At 40.3% G+C, this 19,002-nt stretch overlaps 2 protein-coding genes across 2 annotated transcripts in view; one reads left to right on the forward strand and one right to left on the reverse strand.

Moving 5' to 3' along the window:
• Positions 1 to 19,002, reverse strand: part of TFB1M (transcription factor B1, mitochondrial) — a 66,091-nt gene that overhangs the window by 2,001 nt on the left and 45,088 nt on the right. The window contains exon 6 of the mRNA XM_041741308.1: positions 1,479 to 1,606. Coding sequence (XP_041597242.1) covers positions 1,479 to 1,606 — 128 coding nt within the window. The remainder of the gene's footprint in view (positions 1 to 1,478; positions 1,607 to 19,002) is intronic.
• Positions 11,932 to 16,051, forward strand: CLDN20 (claudin 20). Its single transcript, XM_041741318.1, has 2 exons — positions 11,932 to 12,160; positions 15,122 to 16,051. Exon 2 carries the CDS (start codon positions 15,226 to 15,228, stop codon positions 15,883 to 15,885), a length of 660 nt encoding a protein of 219 aa, XP_041597252.1. The 5' UTR covers positions 11,932 to 12,160; positions 15,122 to 15,225; the 3' UTR covers positions 15,886 to 16,051.

Raw genomic sequence — 19,002 nt, forward strand, 5'->3', positions numbered from 1 at the left:
GTGTGTGTGTGTGTACAGCAGAACAAAAAGCTCCCCATTAAATAAAAACGTGCTTGTATGAATATTTCATGACAACATTTTGGCTGCTCCAACACTGTACTTGCTTCCTGGTTCTAAGTGTGTCCTTAAAAAGGAGATAATTAGTGTGATACTACATTATTTGGCCTTTGGTCCCAGGTTTCTGACACAGAACTTCTAAATCCTTTAAAATTTCCTGTTAGAGGTGATAGCATTATTTGTTATTCCTAATAAAACCCCTTTTCAACCACACCTGTGTTTGTACTAATGTGATGACTCTTGGTAAGGCCCCTAGATAGACTGCTTCAGGGTCTACAACTTTCAAAGGAACCAACCCTGTAATTAGAGGGTTGGAACTTTCAGGCTCACCTCCAGACCCCTCTAGGGAGGAGACGGGCTAGAGACTGAGTTCAATCTCCGGTGGCCAATGATCTAATAAACTGGATTTAAGAATCCATTGAGAGGGATCCCTGGGTGGCGCAGCGGTTTGGCGCCTGCCTTTGGCCCAGGGCGCGATCCTGGAGACCCGGGATCGAATCCCACATCAGGCTCCCGGTGCATGGAGCCTGCTTCTCCCTCCACCTGTATCTCTGCCTCTCTCTCTCTCTGTGACTATCATAAATAAATAAAAAAAAATTAAAAAAAAAAAATTAAAAAAAAAAAAAAAAAAAAAAAAAAGAATCCATTGAGATTCTTAAATGATGGGCTCAAGCGGGCTTCCAGGCTGGTGAAACCTGTGAAGTGTTGGGAGGGTGAGAGGGCAGAGAAACTCCGTTGTACTCCTCGGTTCCCATATATACCTTGCCCTACATCTCTTCCATTTGGCTGTTCCTAAGTTACATCTTTTATAATAAATTGATAAAGAGATTTCCTGAGTTCCATGAGCCATTCTAGCAAATTACTGAAACTATAGTGGTAGGGGCAGAGGGATTTGTCACAAATCCCCATTTCATGGCCTGTGGGTTGGAAATACAAGTGGTGACCTGGGACTTGTGACTAGCATCTAAAGTGCAGGCAGTCTTGTGGCCCTAGAATCATTATCCTTCAGGGTCTGTGCCACTCCAGGTAATGTCAGACTTGAACTGAATTGTAGGGCACCCAGATGGTGCCTAAAGAATTGGAGGACTTGTTGGGGTTGGGAAAAACCACCACATGCGGTGTCATAAATGCTGAGTGTAAAAACAGATTGGATGGTCTGCCCTGAGAAATCATGGCCTCCACAATACAGGGTCACTGTCAGTTTTAGGTTGTGTTGATGTTAAAACCTGTTAGTGGCATCTGAGGTTAAAGCAAAGGTTTGCTTCTTCCTCCGTGAGAGTCAAGGTTTGTTCACCTCGGGATCTGAACGAAGACTAACATTTACAGATCGCTTCAAGAATCATAAAAACAAGATTCTTAATCTTTAAAAGTGCTTAAGGATTTTAGAAAGTGCCAGTGAAAGGAAGAGACGGCATTCTTACCCAAGCCCTCGATAGCAGTACTTCCTTCGGAACTGAAACGTGTTCTGAACCACCTTCTCCACCAGCTTGAACGGCTGCTCTATCCTGGGCCGCACCAGGGGGGTGAAGTGCACCACACCCACGTCCACCTTCGTGAGCAAACATACATCATTTTGTGCCATGGCAGAACAGGATTAAGCAATGCATCTTTGTCAAACACAGGCGGACGGGTTGCTGACCGCGTCATTTTCATAAACCTCTGGTTTCGTCCAGGTCCACAGCAGACTTATCTGCAGGCAGGTAAGTCGCTGCACTTGGCGTTTAGCTGACTCAGAGCCACCACAGTTGCGTCTGCTCTGTAATGATATCCACTAGACCTGTGCTTGATGATCGCTTAATTTTAAAATGTAGTTTTACAATGGCCTTTAAGATCAAATAATCCTTAAAGTCAGTAGGCAGCTAATGGATAGCTTTATTTTATTTAGCTTTGGAATGAGTAAAAAATAAGCTGCAACAGCAGTTCTGGCTATAAGGGTGGGCATCCAAACAGAGAGAAGGCAGATGGACCCCCAGGGACTACTTAGTGCTAAGCTCCCCAGAAAGGGCATCAATTAGGACACCACTTATTTGGATACAGACACTGACTAATCAGTCGGACTGAATTCATGACTGTCATCTGCACACCCATATCACTTTCTAGGAGCAACTTGAAATGCTCCAGGAGGCCCAGGCAGGATGAAGTAGAAACCCCCAGAATGTCACTGAGTGGTGGACTAGCACTAGCAGTCGAGACTCACAAGTATATATTCAAAATAAAGGAATAGTATTGAAAGTAAGACAAAAGGAGAAATGGAGTCAAAGCAGTTACCACACACAAAAATGCCTTACAGAGACCATGGGTCTAATAAATGGGAAGTCTGTTCATAATTTACAAAGGCCTCAGTCTCTAAGGAATTGTTAAATTTCCTCCTTAGAACATCACACGGACACTACAAAGGCTAGGAAAGTACAGCAATTTATGAAGTAGGGATTGTACCACGGCTTTTCAAAAGGAATTAATTCTATTTTTTAAATTCCACAGGGGTTATCTTGTTCTTTTAGGTGTTGCTTCTAAAAATCCTTGGCTATAGAACTCCTTAAAATCAGCCTGTCATCCATGAGAATGGGAGTATTTTCAATTTCTTGATTATAGGGTGGAGGGAAAGCACTTGTGTATGATGTGAGACTGCATGGACAAGAAAAGAAAACGAAACGATGCCCATCATCAGGTGGCCTAGACCACTTTCAGAGGAGCCAGTGGTATGTCTCTTACTGCCTAGACCTACCCCGTCCTCAAACAATCACCGATACTGTCCTGAATGTTTCAGAAGAGCTGTGTTGTGCCTACGGGATGACTAGAAGAGACCCACGGTAGCAATGCTGAGGATGGCCTAGGCAGGAGATTGAAAACCGCCAGCAGAGAGGCCTTTCCACACCAACTCCCTTAAATGTCCACCAGCCTCAGGCTTCTTTGGTGGAATCATGGTTGTTCCACTTCAGAGAATGACTTTCTGTAATGTGAAATGTTCTCATTAAATTTTAATAGTTTTTCAAGTTGTGTTCTATGTGTTTAATCTGTTTCTCCCAGTTCAGTAACAATACTTTCACAGGAAATGAAGCACTCGGTTGAAAGGCCAGGACTTTCTGCAGATGGGCACGAAACCCAGAAGGGCCCAGGGATCCTGGGGAGGTCTATAAGGCACTGAGGAGGTAAGGGTTGTGGCTTCGGGGTTTGGGTGGACAGGAGTACTACAGGAAACAGGCAAGAAACACGGCTTCATCTAAAAGTATTTCTGTGGCAGGAAAGAGAGCTAACCTGTGTGTAAGGTGGTGCAAGAAGCTGCCCTAGATACACTATAATGACTTTAAATGTCAAAGACTCTGCTCAAAAACTCTGAAACATCATTCCCATTTTTCCTCCTATTGATTTGGAACAGAGACGTGAACCCAGCTGTTCAGGGAGGTTCTAAAGCCTCACCCTGCCATCACTCTGTATGTCTCCATGTCACTTCCCCCGCTCAGAGCCCACTGGCAGCCTGTCCTGTGTCTCTCGCTCTGCTACCCTCTGGACTCAACTCCTCCAACCCTCCTAAACCCATTCTTCCACCTGCCAGTCAGTTCTGATGGAATTCTTCATAGGCACCAGTGGGATCCAACAGCCTGCCATTCTCCAGGGAAAATAATCTTTTAGCAAAATAGATACAGCTTAAGCCCTGGCCAACCCCAGCCTGTGAGATATTGTAAAAACTGTATCATGTTCAGATATTAAGAACAAAGGCACAAATACAGGGTTAGATACATTCCCCTTTTAGGACAGAAACTGTCATCTCCAGCTTCTTTGGGTTTTAAAATTTGGCCTCTTCTTCTGATTTTATTCCTTTGAGATACACTTGGTGTTTCCAAATACAGGAAATGTCTCACATTTACTTTAAATAAAGTTTTAAGCCCTATACAAATATAGCAACACCCTATGTTAACTGCAGCAACCTTCCAAAGTTCAAATGTAATTTTGATACGCAGTTAAGTTGGCTAACAGGATATCCCAGCTAAAAGATAATACCCACTCCTCACAATCCAATACAGTTCCTATTTAGTGGAGGGCCCTGAAAGACTCAGTGTGAAAATGGCTATTTCAGCAATGTGTCCTGCCTCTCTGGGAAACCTCCTGTACTCTTCTCTACAAATCTTCTCTACTCCTGCCCCCCAAAAGCACTTTTCAGAATCACTCTGAATGACGGAGACCATTTTCCCTAGAAATTCAGGAAAGCTGCTTGGTAACTAGGGTAACAGATACAAAAATGTTTTTTACTTATAAGTGAAAGCTTATTTAACAATTGCAACCATCATTTTTCCTTCCCTGAATTTAACTCTATTAAAGGATTTCCTTACAAAAAAGGTATCAGTACATAGGCACTAGATGCACTTAAAAATTCTATTTTAATGTTGTCAGCCCCTTTCCAAACTCAGTCTACTGGTATACCAAAACGACCTACTAAAGCTTCAAATTAAAGGATTTATAAAGAATTTAAATATTTGCCTCTCAAATCCTAGTATCAATGCCATACCAAGATTATGTTTCTCGACACTAGCAGCTGTGGCTACAAAAGGCTGCAGGCAGCAGTTCCATTTTCCAGGCCAGTGTGTCTAGGGCATGACTAGTTAAGAGCTCAGAGCAGCACTCTGGACTCATAAGAGACCTGGGATGCGAAGCTATTAAATCTCCAGTCTTAGATATTGCCAACTCAGATCTCAAATCAACGTAGAAATAGAGATGGGCAGAATTTCAACCTAGTTCCTGAAAGCAGAATTTCTGTCTTAAGTTCCTGATGGATAATCATAATATGCCAAAGAGCTAAATAACCACCTTCGTGAAAAGACACAGAAACAACAGGAGCCATTACCTAAGAAAGGGTCTTCAACACTTCCTCTGGCATTCAAAACCATTAAAGGACAACCCAATAGGAGGAAAATTGATTAGGAAACCATAGTTTATAATTAGCTGAGCTAGAACCATAACTAGGAGAGGACAGATTAGGGTGAGAAAGAATAACAATAGGGGATAATTGAAAAGCTTTCAAAAGCAAGAAGAGAAGGATTCAAAGCTCAAGGTGGCACCATCTCAGACTCATGTAGATGGGAATGGGAAGGGTATGGCTGGATCTGAGGTGTCCGGCATCACCTGACTTTTTTTTTTTTTGAAACAGTTCTCTTTACCCGTGATCACTGAGTGACACCTGGGGCAGGGAGGCCGACCAAGAGTCTCGGGCGAGGGCTCCCCCACCGTCCTCCCTCCTCCCACGCCACGTCGCCCAGTGGCATCGTGGAAAGAGGATTCTCCCATGCAAACCCCGGAGCCAGAGGGGAACCGGGAGCGCAGTTCTGCCCCCCTGTCCCCGGGGCACGGACACGGCCACAGCAGGGGGGGGGGCAGAGAGGCCCCGGGGACACGAGACACTGGGGAGGAAGAGGGGTTCGCCCGCAGCTGACCCCAGGCACCGGCGACCTGATGCAGTGGCGGGGCGGGGATGAGTTTGGGAGTGTCCCATTCAGCATCAGGTGAAAATGACAGAGCAAGGTGAACACACTCACTGGGGGATGCCTGGGTCCTGCACCCACCAGTGTCTGACTCTTCAGGTACCCACACCGAGCTAATGACAGCTTCTACTTACAATTGCTCTGATACAACAGATAACAGAGTGCCAAGTCACCAATGCCTGGGATATTCTAATTATGTATTTTGTAGAAAAACATTTACACTTATGAATGTATGTCAAATTTCCTATAACTGGTTTATTCTGCCTGTAATCTTTGTCCCAAGCCCAAATTAAGGACAGAATTTCAGTCCTAAAACCTTAAAATGCAGACACTTGAATAGCATTATGGGTGTTCCAAACCAGTATAATCAACATAGGCTGACACACTGTTCATACCCACACACATCTCTTTGAAGTTTAGAACTTGTATTTTCTATAGCAATATTAATTTCTCCAAAAGTGCTATACCCCACCTTTTATTTCTCCTATACATTTTGGAATGGTTTTTCTCTCACTTTCCTCCTTGGAATCTCAAAACCGTCACAGTACTTGTCCCTCGGAGGGTAAGTATGTAAGAGAACAACAGTGAACTGAGAGCAAGATGAGGAATAAGCTAGAGAGGCCCACATGACGGGGGCAGATGGAGAGAAAGAGTTTTACTGTGTAAATTATGCATGTAGATATATGCATGTCAGTAAATATATGTATATATGTATATAAATTATGCCTATCAGTAACAAAAACAGCAAGATGAGTCAGGGTCTCGTGGTCCCAAAATAGGGAGACAATTTCAGGGAGATGAATGCTTAATTCTAAACAAAGCACAAGAGGGATGAGAACTAACACCTCTGTTACATTAAACCTGGAGTTCCTGGATGGTCATGGGGAAAACGCCTTTCTAAAACCATGGATTTGGTATTTGTGAAACAGCAGCATCTGGAAGTGTCCTGCTCCTGCTGGAACCACAGGTGGTAGGAGCACACTGGACAATCAGGAGGCCTGACCTCTGCTTTTGCAGGCCCACAGAGACTCCCAGCACCTCCGAATGATCCATTCCTCACACAGAATTTCAATCTAGGCAAACTCACAAAGCACTCAATAAATACTGCTGCTATGAAAAATATTAATATTAAAAGACTCATAAATGAGTGCAGATGTAAATGTATTAACTCATAAGGAGCCATAACTGGCAGAGACTAGGCACAAAGTTGCCTTGTCAGTACCTTTCCTTCCTATAAAAACTACCTATAAATGCAAGCTCCATTATGATTAGAAGATCGTGCAGTGCCACGAAGAGGAATGAGTATATACAGACTGATGGTCGTAATGGTCATGGGCACCAGCCTGAGGGCCCGACTACTCACTGGCACATGCAGTACTAGGTTCTCCTCAACTCTGTGCTACAAGCACCCAGACCAATGTTCCTTTTGCTGAGGAAAATGTACTCATGCTGTCCTGCTCTTCTTGTTTCTGACTTGAAAGACATTCTTTTTAAAAGATGGATTCTATAGCTACTGGATCGCATCTTCTACACATTTATTTTACTAGTTTAACTCATGGAGGTCTGGGGGCCTCAGAGTCTTCCCTATGTATCACCAGAGATGTAAGAATAAATAAGGGAAATGATTAGAACTGATGCAAGCTTTATAATTTGGAAGATCACAAAGTCCTCATGAACTTATCCAGGGCCCTAGAGTGTGCACTGGGGCTGAGATGCAGGAGCCCTATCTGGGTAGGAGAGAAAGTCACAGGGAAGAAAGGTAAAGAGGAACAAGAAAATAGGAGGGTCAGTTCTAAAAGGAGGCATGCTCAGTCCACCATCCCAGTTACTGCCACTAAATGAAGATGTTTTTTAAAAATGTCCTGCTCTTCGAAATGATGTGCAAAGAGGGCGGAATGGTAAGGCCCAACAAATACACATTTACACTACCTGTGAGACTGAAAAAATCTGATCTGTATATGTCATCACTCACCACAAAATCCAAAGATAGTCTTAATATTCTAAAATAATGTGAGGAAGACACAAAACAAGTCCTTAAGATCCTTTCTCATAAAGATAAAAAAAAAAGGACAAACAAAATGTAAAAATAAGGTAACATAATAAACTAATGTAACTGCAGCTTATATATAGTCTCCCCTTATCGATGGTTTGCTTTCCATGCCTGCAGTTACTGGTGGTCAACCACAGTCTGCAGGCAGATGATTCTCCTTCTGATATACTGTCAGAAGGTCACCAGTAGCTTAACACTGTGTCACAGCACCTACGTCACTCCCCTCCCTTCACTTTACCATGTAGGCATTTTATCCTCTCTCCTCATCATAAGAGTACAGTAAGATATTAAGACCACACATAGCTCTTAGTACAGTATGCCTGTTATAAGTATTCTACTTCATCACTAGTTATTGTTCGTCTCTTACTGTACCTGATTTATAAAGTTTAGGTATATGTACACACACACACACACACACACACACACACACACACAAAACATGCCATATAGAGGGTTCAGTACTATCTGCAGTTTTAGGTATCCATTTGCGGACTCTGAATGTATCACTTATGGATTAAGGGTGGGGGGAGTACTCTGCAGAAACATGTACCTGACTTGCTATAAAAATAAACCTAATTAGGATGGCTGCATTAGACATTTGAGAACACACATAAACCAAAGAATATTCTTTTTTCTTTTTTTTTCCAGAGAGACAGTGTGAACCCGTGTGCATGGAGGGAGAGGCAGAGGGAGAGGTAGAGAAAATCTTAAGCAGGATCCATGAACAGCACGAAGCCTGACATGGGGCTCGATCTCACGACTCTGAGATCGTGACCTGAGCCAAAACCGAGAGTTGGACACAATCACCTGAGCCACCCAGGCGCCTCACCTCATCTTCATTTTTAACAAGGTCCTCACTATAACCAACTAATCCATAACCTACTAATTTTAAAATTTAAAGTCTTCAGGCTGGCCTAAAACTTTACTTTAAAACTAACAGGACCATAAAAATGGAGGAAAATAAAGAACTGATCATGTTCACAGCTGATATTATTAATTTCATAAGACTGGGTCAGAAGAAAATATTTTAAGATTAAGTCAACCACTTTAAATTTGTGGGACTAGAATAGGTAACTACTTTATCTTACTTTGCACATTCATTGTTTCTAAGCCAAAGAGGAAAGCAAGTAAGAGAAGACATGGCTTTTTAAAAATCAGAACCTCAGCTTTTCACTGGAATTATGTGGGCAGCATTTTAAACATACAGAGAGTAGGCATCATCCCAGACCAATGACATAAGAGCCATGGGGCTGGGGCCTGGGCCTCGGGCTTTTTTAAAAGCCAGATGATATTTATGTGTGGGTAGGGGTGAGGAATCTATGTCTGGTGAGCAACCTCATACAAAGTATGTATTGTTATGATTTCTAACATATTCAGTTAAATTATTGGTCTTTCAGAAAAAAGAGAAAAGCTTGTCTGAGTTTCAGATTATCATTACTCAGAAAAACACATTAAGGAAATCACATGTAATTTTTTCTTAAAAATAGCTACATGAAACATTTTAAAGAAAATAGATGGATTGCTGAGTCACTGACCAGGTACTCCGCAGGGTCTGGCATGGACTCTACATGAGTAAGAAGTGTTTTACTATAAAGCCATGGAGATGTCAGGGTTATGTTTTTTGCAGTTATCCAGACTACCACAGAAAGAAATGACTCGTTATAATGAGACTTAGAAATATATTCGTTTTGGGGCACCTGGGTGGCTCAGCCTGGTAAGTGTTTGACTTGATTTTGGCTCAGGTTGTGATCTCAGGGTTGTGAGGTCATGCCCTGCATTGGGCTCCACACTGGGCATGGAGTCTGCTTAAGATTCTCTCTCCCTCTCCTGCTCGTGAAGGAAGGAAAGAGAAAAGGAAGGAAGCAAAGGAGAGAAGGAGAGAAAGGAGAGAGGGAGGGAAAAAAAGAGAAAAGAAAAGAAAAGAAAAGGAAAAGAGAAGAGAAGAGAAGAAAGAAAAGAAAAAAGAAAAGGAAAAGAGAAGAAAAGAAAAGAAAAGAAAAGAAAAGAAAAGAAAAGAAAAGAAAAGAAAAGAAAAGACATTCTAAGTAGAGGTAGAGAAGTGCTAGGAATGTTATAAGGGCTTCAAAAATCACAATATCCTGGGCCTGAAATCCCATACCTGCTACTTGCTCATTTTATAACTTTAGTCAAGTTACTTTACTTCTCTGGAGTTCGTTTTCTCATGTGTAAAATGAGGATTCCTATTATTTCACAGGCTTGAGAATCAAGTAGCATAGTGCCTCAAACGGTACCCAGCATGCAAGATACAGTTTTATAAATAGTAGATATTATTATTAGGCCAAAAGGACAAAACTAAAGAGTCAAAATTACCTAAAATTACAGTATCTTTTAGGAAGGGCAAAATTATATTTTTAATCATATAAAGTTAATGTATAGTTTATTTAATGTTATTCTATATGCTCAAAATCAGTTTCTAAATTCACTCACCAAAGATCTGTTGTACCTCTACAATGTGCCAGACACCATTCCTGGCATGGGAGACTCAGCAACAAACAAGTTCATATGGGAGTCTTTGCCCTTGTGAGGTTCTTTAGCCAGAGAGTTAGCAGTAGTGGGGCTCCAGGGCGGTAGGGATTGTGAAATCAAAGGATGAGTTTGACCTGAATGGGACATGGGGAAAATGAGAACAGGTGTGGGGAATCCGGTCAGGAGCTCGGCTTTGTCCAGGACAGTCCACCGCGTCCATAAGTAATGCCGCATGGGCTGCTGCATGGATAGAGAACTAGAGTGTGCAGGCGAGAGGGCCCAGGAAGAGGCAGGAACTAAGGTTAGGGGGAGACTTACCTATGAAAAAGTCTCTCAACTTAAAAGATTTAATCTTATTTAATGTTCACAATGGAAGTAGATGAGGTCACTGAATTGTATTTCTCTATCAACCTCTACTTTTCCATCTCCTTTTTTTTTTTTATACAAGGAATTCTACCTTTATTAAACGTCTGTAATTTATGAAAGTTATTTGCATTTCAGAAGTTTGCTTTCCTAGAAGAAGCTAATATTTTATTGGATAAGTGTTCCCCGTCAAGGCAGAAGAATGATCAAAAATGTGCTGGAAATAGAAATAAGGCCTTCTTACCCTGGAGGCCAGAGCTGGGAGCAGGTTGGCCCCTCCACCTGCCATCAGGAAGCCTCACCACAGGTGAATCTGTACTGACAACCATGGCAGAGAGCAAAGCGAGGCAAAGCACTAAAGGGATCTGGCAGGTTTCTTCCGCTACAGCAAAAATAACAATGCTGTTACTGTTCGTGCCTGAAATTCAACTCTACTTTGTCCAGTATTTACACAAAGAATTGCTTAAATATTTCCATGAAACAGAAGAAAGTAAGCTCATACATTAAAATTACACCACTATGGCTAAAAATCCACAGACATTATTTTTCTAAGAAAAGAAAATATATCACTAACTGCCAGACTTAGAAAAGATGAAAACAAAGCAACAAAAACATCTAGAAAAATCCAGATAATTGAAATGTGCATTCTATTCACTGTTTTTAAAGAAATGGCTATATTTGGAAAATTTGAAAAAACCAATCATAAAATTACCTTCTTTCTCTACAGTGGCTATGAATTTATAGCTTGTAGAATTAAAATTAGTGAAGAAAAATAAAATGCGAACCCAAAATAGATGGACGTGAAATATATCTGTATCACTATTCATGGTAGTAGGACCTCAATATTTGATTTGTTTCATTTTATATGCTCCCTCACATCACTTTGGTGTAATTTCTTTCTTTCTTTTTTTTTCTTTTTGGTGTAATTTCTTTACAATATTTTCTAGAAGGTCTGATTTATTAAATTATACTTCAGAAACTTTTCTCAGTGGAAAGAATAACAGAAAAAGATTCAGGACACCCCTCCAAAAATACCTATTGGTTTAATGGTCGGATTCTAGTCAATAGTTGTTGCTGTGGAGTTTTTACTTTTCTTTTATTAAAAAAACTGTTTTTAATTGTCTTTTGAATGTTTTTTTGAAAGTTACCAATTTTATGACTTGATTTCAGGCAAGTTACAAGCACTCGAATAAAGAGATAGCTTCAACTATCATTTGCAAAGCACAATCTAGTTAAAAGTAATTTCAGACCATATTCTTCAATTGGGGACATAAAATAACAAATGAGATCTTCCAACACAGATAAAAATTCAAAAATAAATTATAACTGTGGGCTAAAACATAATATTAAGGGAAAAGAAAGCCTTTTTGTCAGCACCCAAATAATTCCTCCTCTGTATACAATGACACAAAAGCATTTTCAGCTTTCAGGTTTCGACAAATCCTGTTGTAACAACAACTCCCTCCCTTCCCCGCCTCTCCTTTCTTAATTCTCCCACAGCTCAAAAAATGAGATGGAGAACCTGGTATTTATCTTCTAGCACCATCAGCAATTTCTACCTCCGATTTCCATGATGCTCTTTATCTGCAAGTTTACTTGTTGGAGCTTTGTCACTAATACTCAGAAGCTGTGAGATGAGCCTCATGTGTGTAGCTTCTCCTCATCATACAGCTAATTCGAGGACAACTGACAGAAGGGAGTTAAGACACTGAAGGCTACTGGCAAAAAGGTATGGAAAATGAGAAGCTTCTATAACGCTCAGAAACAGAGACCTTTAAGGATTCATTTAGCTTGAATTAGAAGCTGTAAATCTGTTTTTTAAATTTTTGTTATAAATAAATCTTGTCTGCAAAACTGACTTTACGTTTTAATGAAATCCATTCCAGACTTCCTGCTGGCAAATAGTTAAAAAAATTAACATTCATAGTTCTGTTCTGTGTGCAGTCAGTATGTTTTAAAACTATAAGAGACTTCTCTATTTGGAACTAAGTTTTTACCTGTGACCCCATTGCTTCTGCTTACTTTCAGAGCATTTCACCACCACCACCACCAGCAAAACAAAGTATGCTTTTATTCTGCATCAGATAGAAATTGAGAGAACAGGCCACAAACTGTATCATACTTGTGGCTGGAAAGGAAAAAAAAAGACTTCATAACAATATAGCTAAGATGCCAGTATATTTTTACAAAGGAACAGAATAGTGACTTTCATTGTGGAGGACAAATTCTTTCTGCATAAGTTCTCTGTGCAGAAGAAAGCATTTAAAATCCAATATTCAACAGTAAGCGAGCACTATGCGAACTGAATGCAATGTCATATTGTTTACGCTGATTTTGGCTGTCTGTAATTTATCACTGCCAGTACTTGTTAATTAAGATGAACAAGCTGTCTGCAAGCCTGAATTACACTGAAATTTATAAAATGTATTGGTTAATGGGAAGAAAAAGGTTATAATTGGGAAGCTGAGCAGAGACTGATCAACACATAAAGGTTACTCAACCACAGTAAGAAAAAAAGAGAAATGAGATGCTCTTAGAGAATGTTAACAGCAATCTCGACGTTGAGGAAACTCTAAGCTGAAAATGGTCTGGGAAGGCAGTAATTTAGTGAACTGGCTGGAGTCTGAAATGTTAAAACCCAAACCTGAAAACAGCTATTATGAAACTATAAGCACACTTCATTTTTTTCTAGAATCTTTAACTTCTATTTTGGTCTCAGATATGAAAAGAAATTTGGAAAACAGAAAAGAAATGAACTATATGGTTGCACACAAAGCCTAAGTACTCTGATGTGTATATCAATCTGATACTTAAGAATTTAAAATTTCAGGAAAACCTCCCCTAAAATTGTTGCATTTTAAGACTGCGAACAAAAATAGAACAAGGGAATTTAGCCCAGGGTTTTAACTTCTTAGAGAACCAATGTTTTAACTACGTTAAGCATGTACTTTTAATACAGGCATAGATTAGAATTACTTCAGATATTTTATAGAAGCCAGGCAACAACCTCCTTGCCTGAGTCTATAAGGCTAAGCCATTTGTCCTGTTAATGCCGTCTCAAGTGGGTTCTTTTCTTGGTGGAACAGGGAGTGAATGAAGTTGATAGTTAATGGTGCTTTCTGCCTCCAGATGTAGCATTTTCTCTGCTTCTCGGGGGAGCACACGGAGAGGCTCTCACCAAGGAATACTGGGGTAAAGGTGGGGAGAGGCGGAAGACCAGGGCACTGCTGCTGAGAACCTGTGTGGCACAGGGTGATCTGACCACCTCAGAGTCCTTCCTAATCTGAAAAAATGATGCACAAATTTATATCTACAGTTTCTTTCAGCTCTAAGATTCTACGAAAATAAATCAGCTCAATGAAGAGAGAAATTTCAAATACCATTATCAATTGTCACATGACATGAAACAAATATACCGTGTCAATTATAATTTGTAGAGTACTTTCCACGTGTTAGATATTGTTCAAAGCCCTAAAAATACATTTAACTCTTTGATATGTAAATAATCCTCCCCATTTTCCATAAGAGAATACTAAGGCACAGAGAGGTTCTGGAAAGCTAAGAATTGACCCCAGTGTTCTGGATTCAGAGCCCATACTGCCTTTTGTGAAATATATGTGAATCGTGATAGAGCCACTCTAATACATCATTTAAAATTAATACAGAAACATAAAAAAGCTGTTATTTCTGTATTTCAGAAACCACTGTATTTCTTTTAAGGCAGGGTATATTACCAGGTGAAAGCACAGCCAAGCCGCAAATTCAGTGCTAAATCTTTTGTCTTTTCTTAAAAAAAAAAGTTACATTATTTTTTATATCCTTTCATATACAACTAAATGATATGATTATTTCTGGCATGTACTCTCAAGATTCAATGTCACTACTTCGGAAGCCTTCAGAATAACCGGTTTTACAGCAGACTACACTTCATTTGGGTCAGGGAATGATTTTGGTCCCAACTAGACAGGATCTCACATTCTCACAAGCAAAGGACAGTGGCTTAATTGTTCCAGTTTTGAGTATCTTGTACCTGAAGTGAAACGAGTGTTAACCTAGATAAGGATTTTGCAGAAGGTTATTAACTGGAAATTAGGGATAATCATGCCTATGGCTTTGCCTTCTTTCCACGAATTTCCTTTCCTCCTTAAGTAAGTACTTCACTTGGGTCATGTGTCTGGCTCATGGTGAGTGCTTAATAATTTTTTTAATGAAATCATTTTTTGATGCTTGAAACTTTTCTAATATTATTTATAAATCATTTTTAAGAAGTGAGCTTAAACACTTTCTAATTAAAATACTCTGTAGGTCATAAGGAAGAAAAGAAAGTGTTAAAAACCTGTAATACTATTAAAATTCTTATTAGATCCTATACCTGGAATTTGATATGCCAAAATCTCCTAACAAGGCACACTGTCCACACTACAGACAACTTCAGCATAGTTCGAGTTTTAAAAAGAACAAATGGACAGCTCTTTCCTTTATGCCATGTATCAAGCACCACCCATCCACAAACAGGAGAATGGCAGCCGGCAGCCTCTGAGAGCCTGGTGGGAGCTTTTCTCCTAGGCTAGAGTGTCCTCATCTACTCTGGGGCCGATTCAAACGTGTTCTCTGCTCCCACTGTTGGTGGAATTGGAAGCCGTTTTGTTTATGCTTTCTTTCAATCCTGATTTTTGTCTTCTTTCCCTAGCCTTTGTTACTTGGTTCTCTGCTGCACAGATATAGCTATAATTTTGATCAAGGGCCATCATAATCAAATACAGGGTCACCGTGGACAAAGATAAAGGTGACGTCATGGCATCAGCAGGGCTCCAGCTCCTTGCTTTTGTCTTGGCCTTATCTGGAGTCTCTGGAGTGCTCACAGCCACTCTGCTGCCTAATTGGAAGGTGAATGTGGATTCGGGCTCCAACATCATAACAGCCATTGTACAGCTGCAAGGGCTTTGGATGGACTGCACATGGTACAGCACCGGTATGTTCAGCTGTACCCTGAAGTTCTCCATTCTGTCCCTCCCCATCTATGTGCAGGCTGCACGGGCCACCATGGTCCTGGCGTGTGTTCTGTCTGCTTTGGGGATCTGTACTTCTACAGTAGGAATGAAATGCACTCGCTTAGGAGGGGACAGAGAAACAAAGTGTCATGCTTCTTTTGCTGGAGGAGTCTGTTTCATGTCTGCAGGGATCTCTGGTTTGATACCAACAGTGTGGTACACAAAGGAGATCATAGCAGACTTTCTCGATCTGACAGTTCCAGAAAGCAACAAACATGAACCTGGAGGAGCCGTCTATATTGGATTCATTTCGGCCATACTGCTGTTTGTCTCTGGCATGATTTTCTGCACTTCCTGTATTGAAAAGAATCCAGAAGCTTGGCTCTATCCACCCAAGCAGCAACATATCCCTGCCACACAACTAGAGGGCAATTCAGCATACAACCTGAAAGATTATGTGTAAATAACTGTGTAATGCGTGTGGAATTTTTAGCTGCCTTCTGTGACTTATGTCTTCTTATTTTAGGGAAAAAATATAAATGAGGTCATTTTAGATGCCGACAAATTATTGTGTACAATTACATATCTGTTTTAAGATTATTTTTCCATTACTATTTTCATGTTTATCTAGGGGTTTATAATTGAGAGAAGTTCTGTTATATTAAAGCAATTAATTGGTGGCTTCCCCCCCCCCCCTTTTTAAGATAAACTGTTGATGTATCTTCTGAATTGTTACTGAAATGGATTTTATAAAAGAACTAAATTGCCAAGTATAAAAAACATCTTTCTCTAGTGTTGATCTAGGGTGTCATCTGCTTTTGTGGTCTGTCTGCAACACCACAGAGACTTTCTCCTGTTTTCAAGCCCCACTGTTTGAATCTAAGGGAAAGAAGAAATGTCCACCTTTCTTAGATGTTGCCCAAAATAGCCTCCCCAAGTTCCCACCTACTGTGACCTCTCTGCTTCCTTTTTCATTTTGGAAATATCTGTGTCCAGGTGTGGAAGCCAACAACAGGATATTCAAAGATTAGGTAGGCAGAACAAAGGAAAAAGAAATTGGTAAATGCTACCATAACAAAGCAAAACCAAACCAAATGCAAACTGACACCTCTAGGACTATAAAACATTAGGTACAAAGTGAGAATAAACACAGTTTGCTTTAGGATGCTCAAGAAGTGCCGTCTTCTGCTGCTAGCAAGAGGATGCTCCAGATTAAGTTCATTGATCATACAACAATTCAGATCTCTTCACTTCCTTCTCATTTAACCTCTCATGGATTACTATTAGGATGATAAAAGTTACTTTCAAATTGTCGTTTTTGTTGTCATGTTTGATTCACGTTAACAAAAACACTGCTGTTCTCAAATGAACTGTTTCAATTAGTTACTAGAATTATTTCAAAATATAAAGAATGTTTTTAAAAATATAAATTATGACACATAATTCAAATATCTTAACAAGAAAACAAAAACTGGATTTTCAAATGTGCAAATGGGACACTGCACTCTGTTGTTTCTAATAATTCATGCAATTTAAACTTAGTCATTGCTCACCATGTACTGGCAAAGGGGGTAAAAAGGAGTATTTTCTTTGTGTATTAATAACTCGGGAAGTGGGAAGAATATCTTTTATGTGGGTACATATTTTTCATTTGTGCCTAAGGAAGTAGAGACTAAAATATTTTATGCCTACTTTACTTATTCTCTTTTGCAACAATGTCATTAGCTACTAGAATAGCTAGGGATGTCTGGGTGGCTAGCGGTTAAACATCTGCCTTCGGCTCAGGGGGTGATCCTGGAGTCCTGGAATCAAGTCCCGCATCGGGCTCCCTGTGTGGAGCCTGCTTCTCCCTCTGTCTGTGTCTCTGCCTCTCTCCCTCTCTCCCTCTCTTATGTCTCTCATGAATAAATAAATAAATAAAATCTTAAAAAAAAAATAGAATAGCTAAAATGAGGTACTATTTCATATGAGAATTAGGAAAAGACTAAACAAATTTAAATAACCGAAGTGTAGATACCTTTTGGATGATCAAAATATTTTCTAAATAAATGTCATACTAAAAAATAATTGATAAAAATAATGTTTTTATGCAAATTAATGGGACAGGATTGCTTTGACACCTATATGGCTCTCCCATTTGGCTTAATGTTCCTTGCTTTATATGTAGTTTATGTATCCCACAGTCCTATACTAAAAGTTTAGAGTATATATTCTACAAAAATCTATATGTACTTCAAAAAATAATTTTTATTTAGTTCTGGAATGTTTTCTTAAATAGACACAGGAATGTTTTGAACTCCAGAAAAGCAGCCATTTCATATAAATAATGGCCTAATTCTATCCAGACTGGACACAGCATTGAGCAAATGGTTTGAGTCCCTCTATCCCTGTAGGATTCCCCCCTGCTGCATGCCTCCACCTGGAATCCTCCTACACTCACCCTCTGCCTGCCCAAGCTATGACTCATCTTTCAGGGTTCATGCGGAGTCTCCTTTGTGAACACAATCCTGACTCCTTGAAGAAGTTTGCTGTTTCCATCTCTTTACTCTCAGAGAATGCTCTATTATAATAAATTATCGGTTTACATGATTGCATTTCTAAGTAGACCACAAGACAAGTGTCTTTTTTTACCTTTGCATTTTCAGTGACTTGCCAAAAGTGTTTACAAGGATATGCCAGTCCTATTTCAGTCCTCTGAATAAGTATACTGATTGGTTTAAACCTCAGGATGGGGCAGCCCAGGTGGCTCAGCAGTTTAGTGCTGCCTTCAGCCCAGGACCTGATCCTAGAGTCCTGGGATCGAGTCCCATGTCGGGCTCCCTGCATGGAGCCTGCTTCTCCCTCGGCCTGTGTCTCTGCTTCTCTCTCTATCTCTCTCTCTCTGTGTCTCTCATGAATAAATAAATAAAATCTTTAAAAAAAAATCGCAGGATGACTCTGGGCAGCAGGTACTATTCTTAGTAGCTAGGGAAACTGAGGCAGAGACACGTACATTCCCTAGCTTGCCCAAGTTCTTCAGCTAGTTAAGTGGAGAGATGGGATTTAACCTGAGGGAACCTGGCTCTCGAGTCAGACCAGGTAGGGACAAGGTTACACAGGGCACAAGGCTATACAGTACATATTACTGAAACTAAGTCTTGGTTTGCTCATGTGAAAATGAAAATGAGGATAAAACAGCACCTACTCACAGGCTGTGAGGATTAAATGAGAGAAAATGCACACAGCATGTGGGAGGAGGGTAAGCACACAATGCCCAGTGGTTCCTGGTCTAATCCAGAGGTTTCCAACTGGGGGTAGGTGGAGGCTGCAGAGGACTCATGGCAGCACCTGGAGACATTTCTGGTTGTCACAACTGGGGTAGTGGTATTGAAATATAGTGGGCAGGGGACAGAAATGATGTTAAATACCCTACAATGCACAGGCCAGCTCAGACAACAAAAAGTTTTCTGGTTGAAAACGTCAATAGTGATGAGGTTGAAAAACCCTGGTCTAATTTATCTGAATATATTTAAACATTTTTTTTTTTTTAAACAAGAAGTTACCAAAACCAACCCTAAGGAAGAAAACACCAGAAAGCCCC

The sequence above is a fragment of the Vulpes lagopus genome, chromosome 2 (assembly GCF_018345385.1).
Source record: "Vulpes lagopus strain Blue_001 chromosome 2, ASM1834538v1, whole genome shotgun sequence".
Classification (NCBI taxonomy): Eukaryota; Metazoa; Chordata; class Mammalia; order Carnivora; family Canidae; genus Vulpes; species Vulpes lagopus.

Excerpts from the sequence above, each read along its gene's own strand:
- CLDN20 (XM_041741318.1), top strand. The coding sequence starts at position 15,226 with ATGGCATCAGCAGGGCTCCAGCTCCTTGCTTTTGTCTTGGCCTTATCT.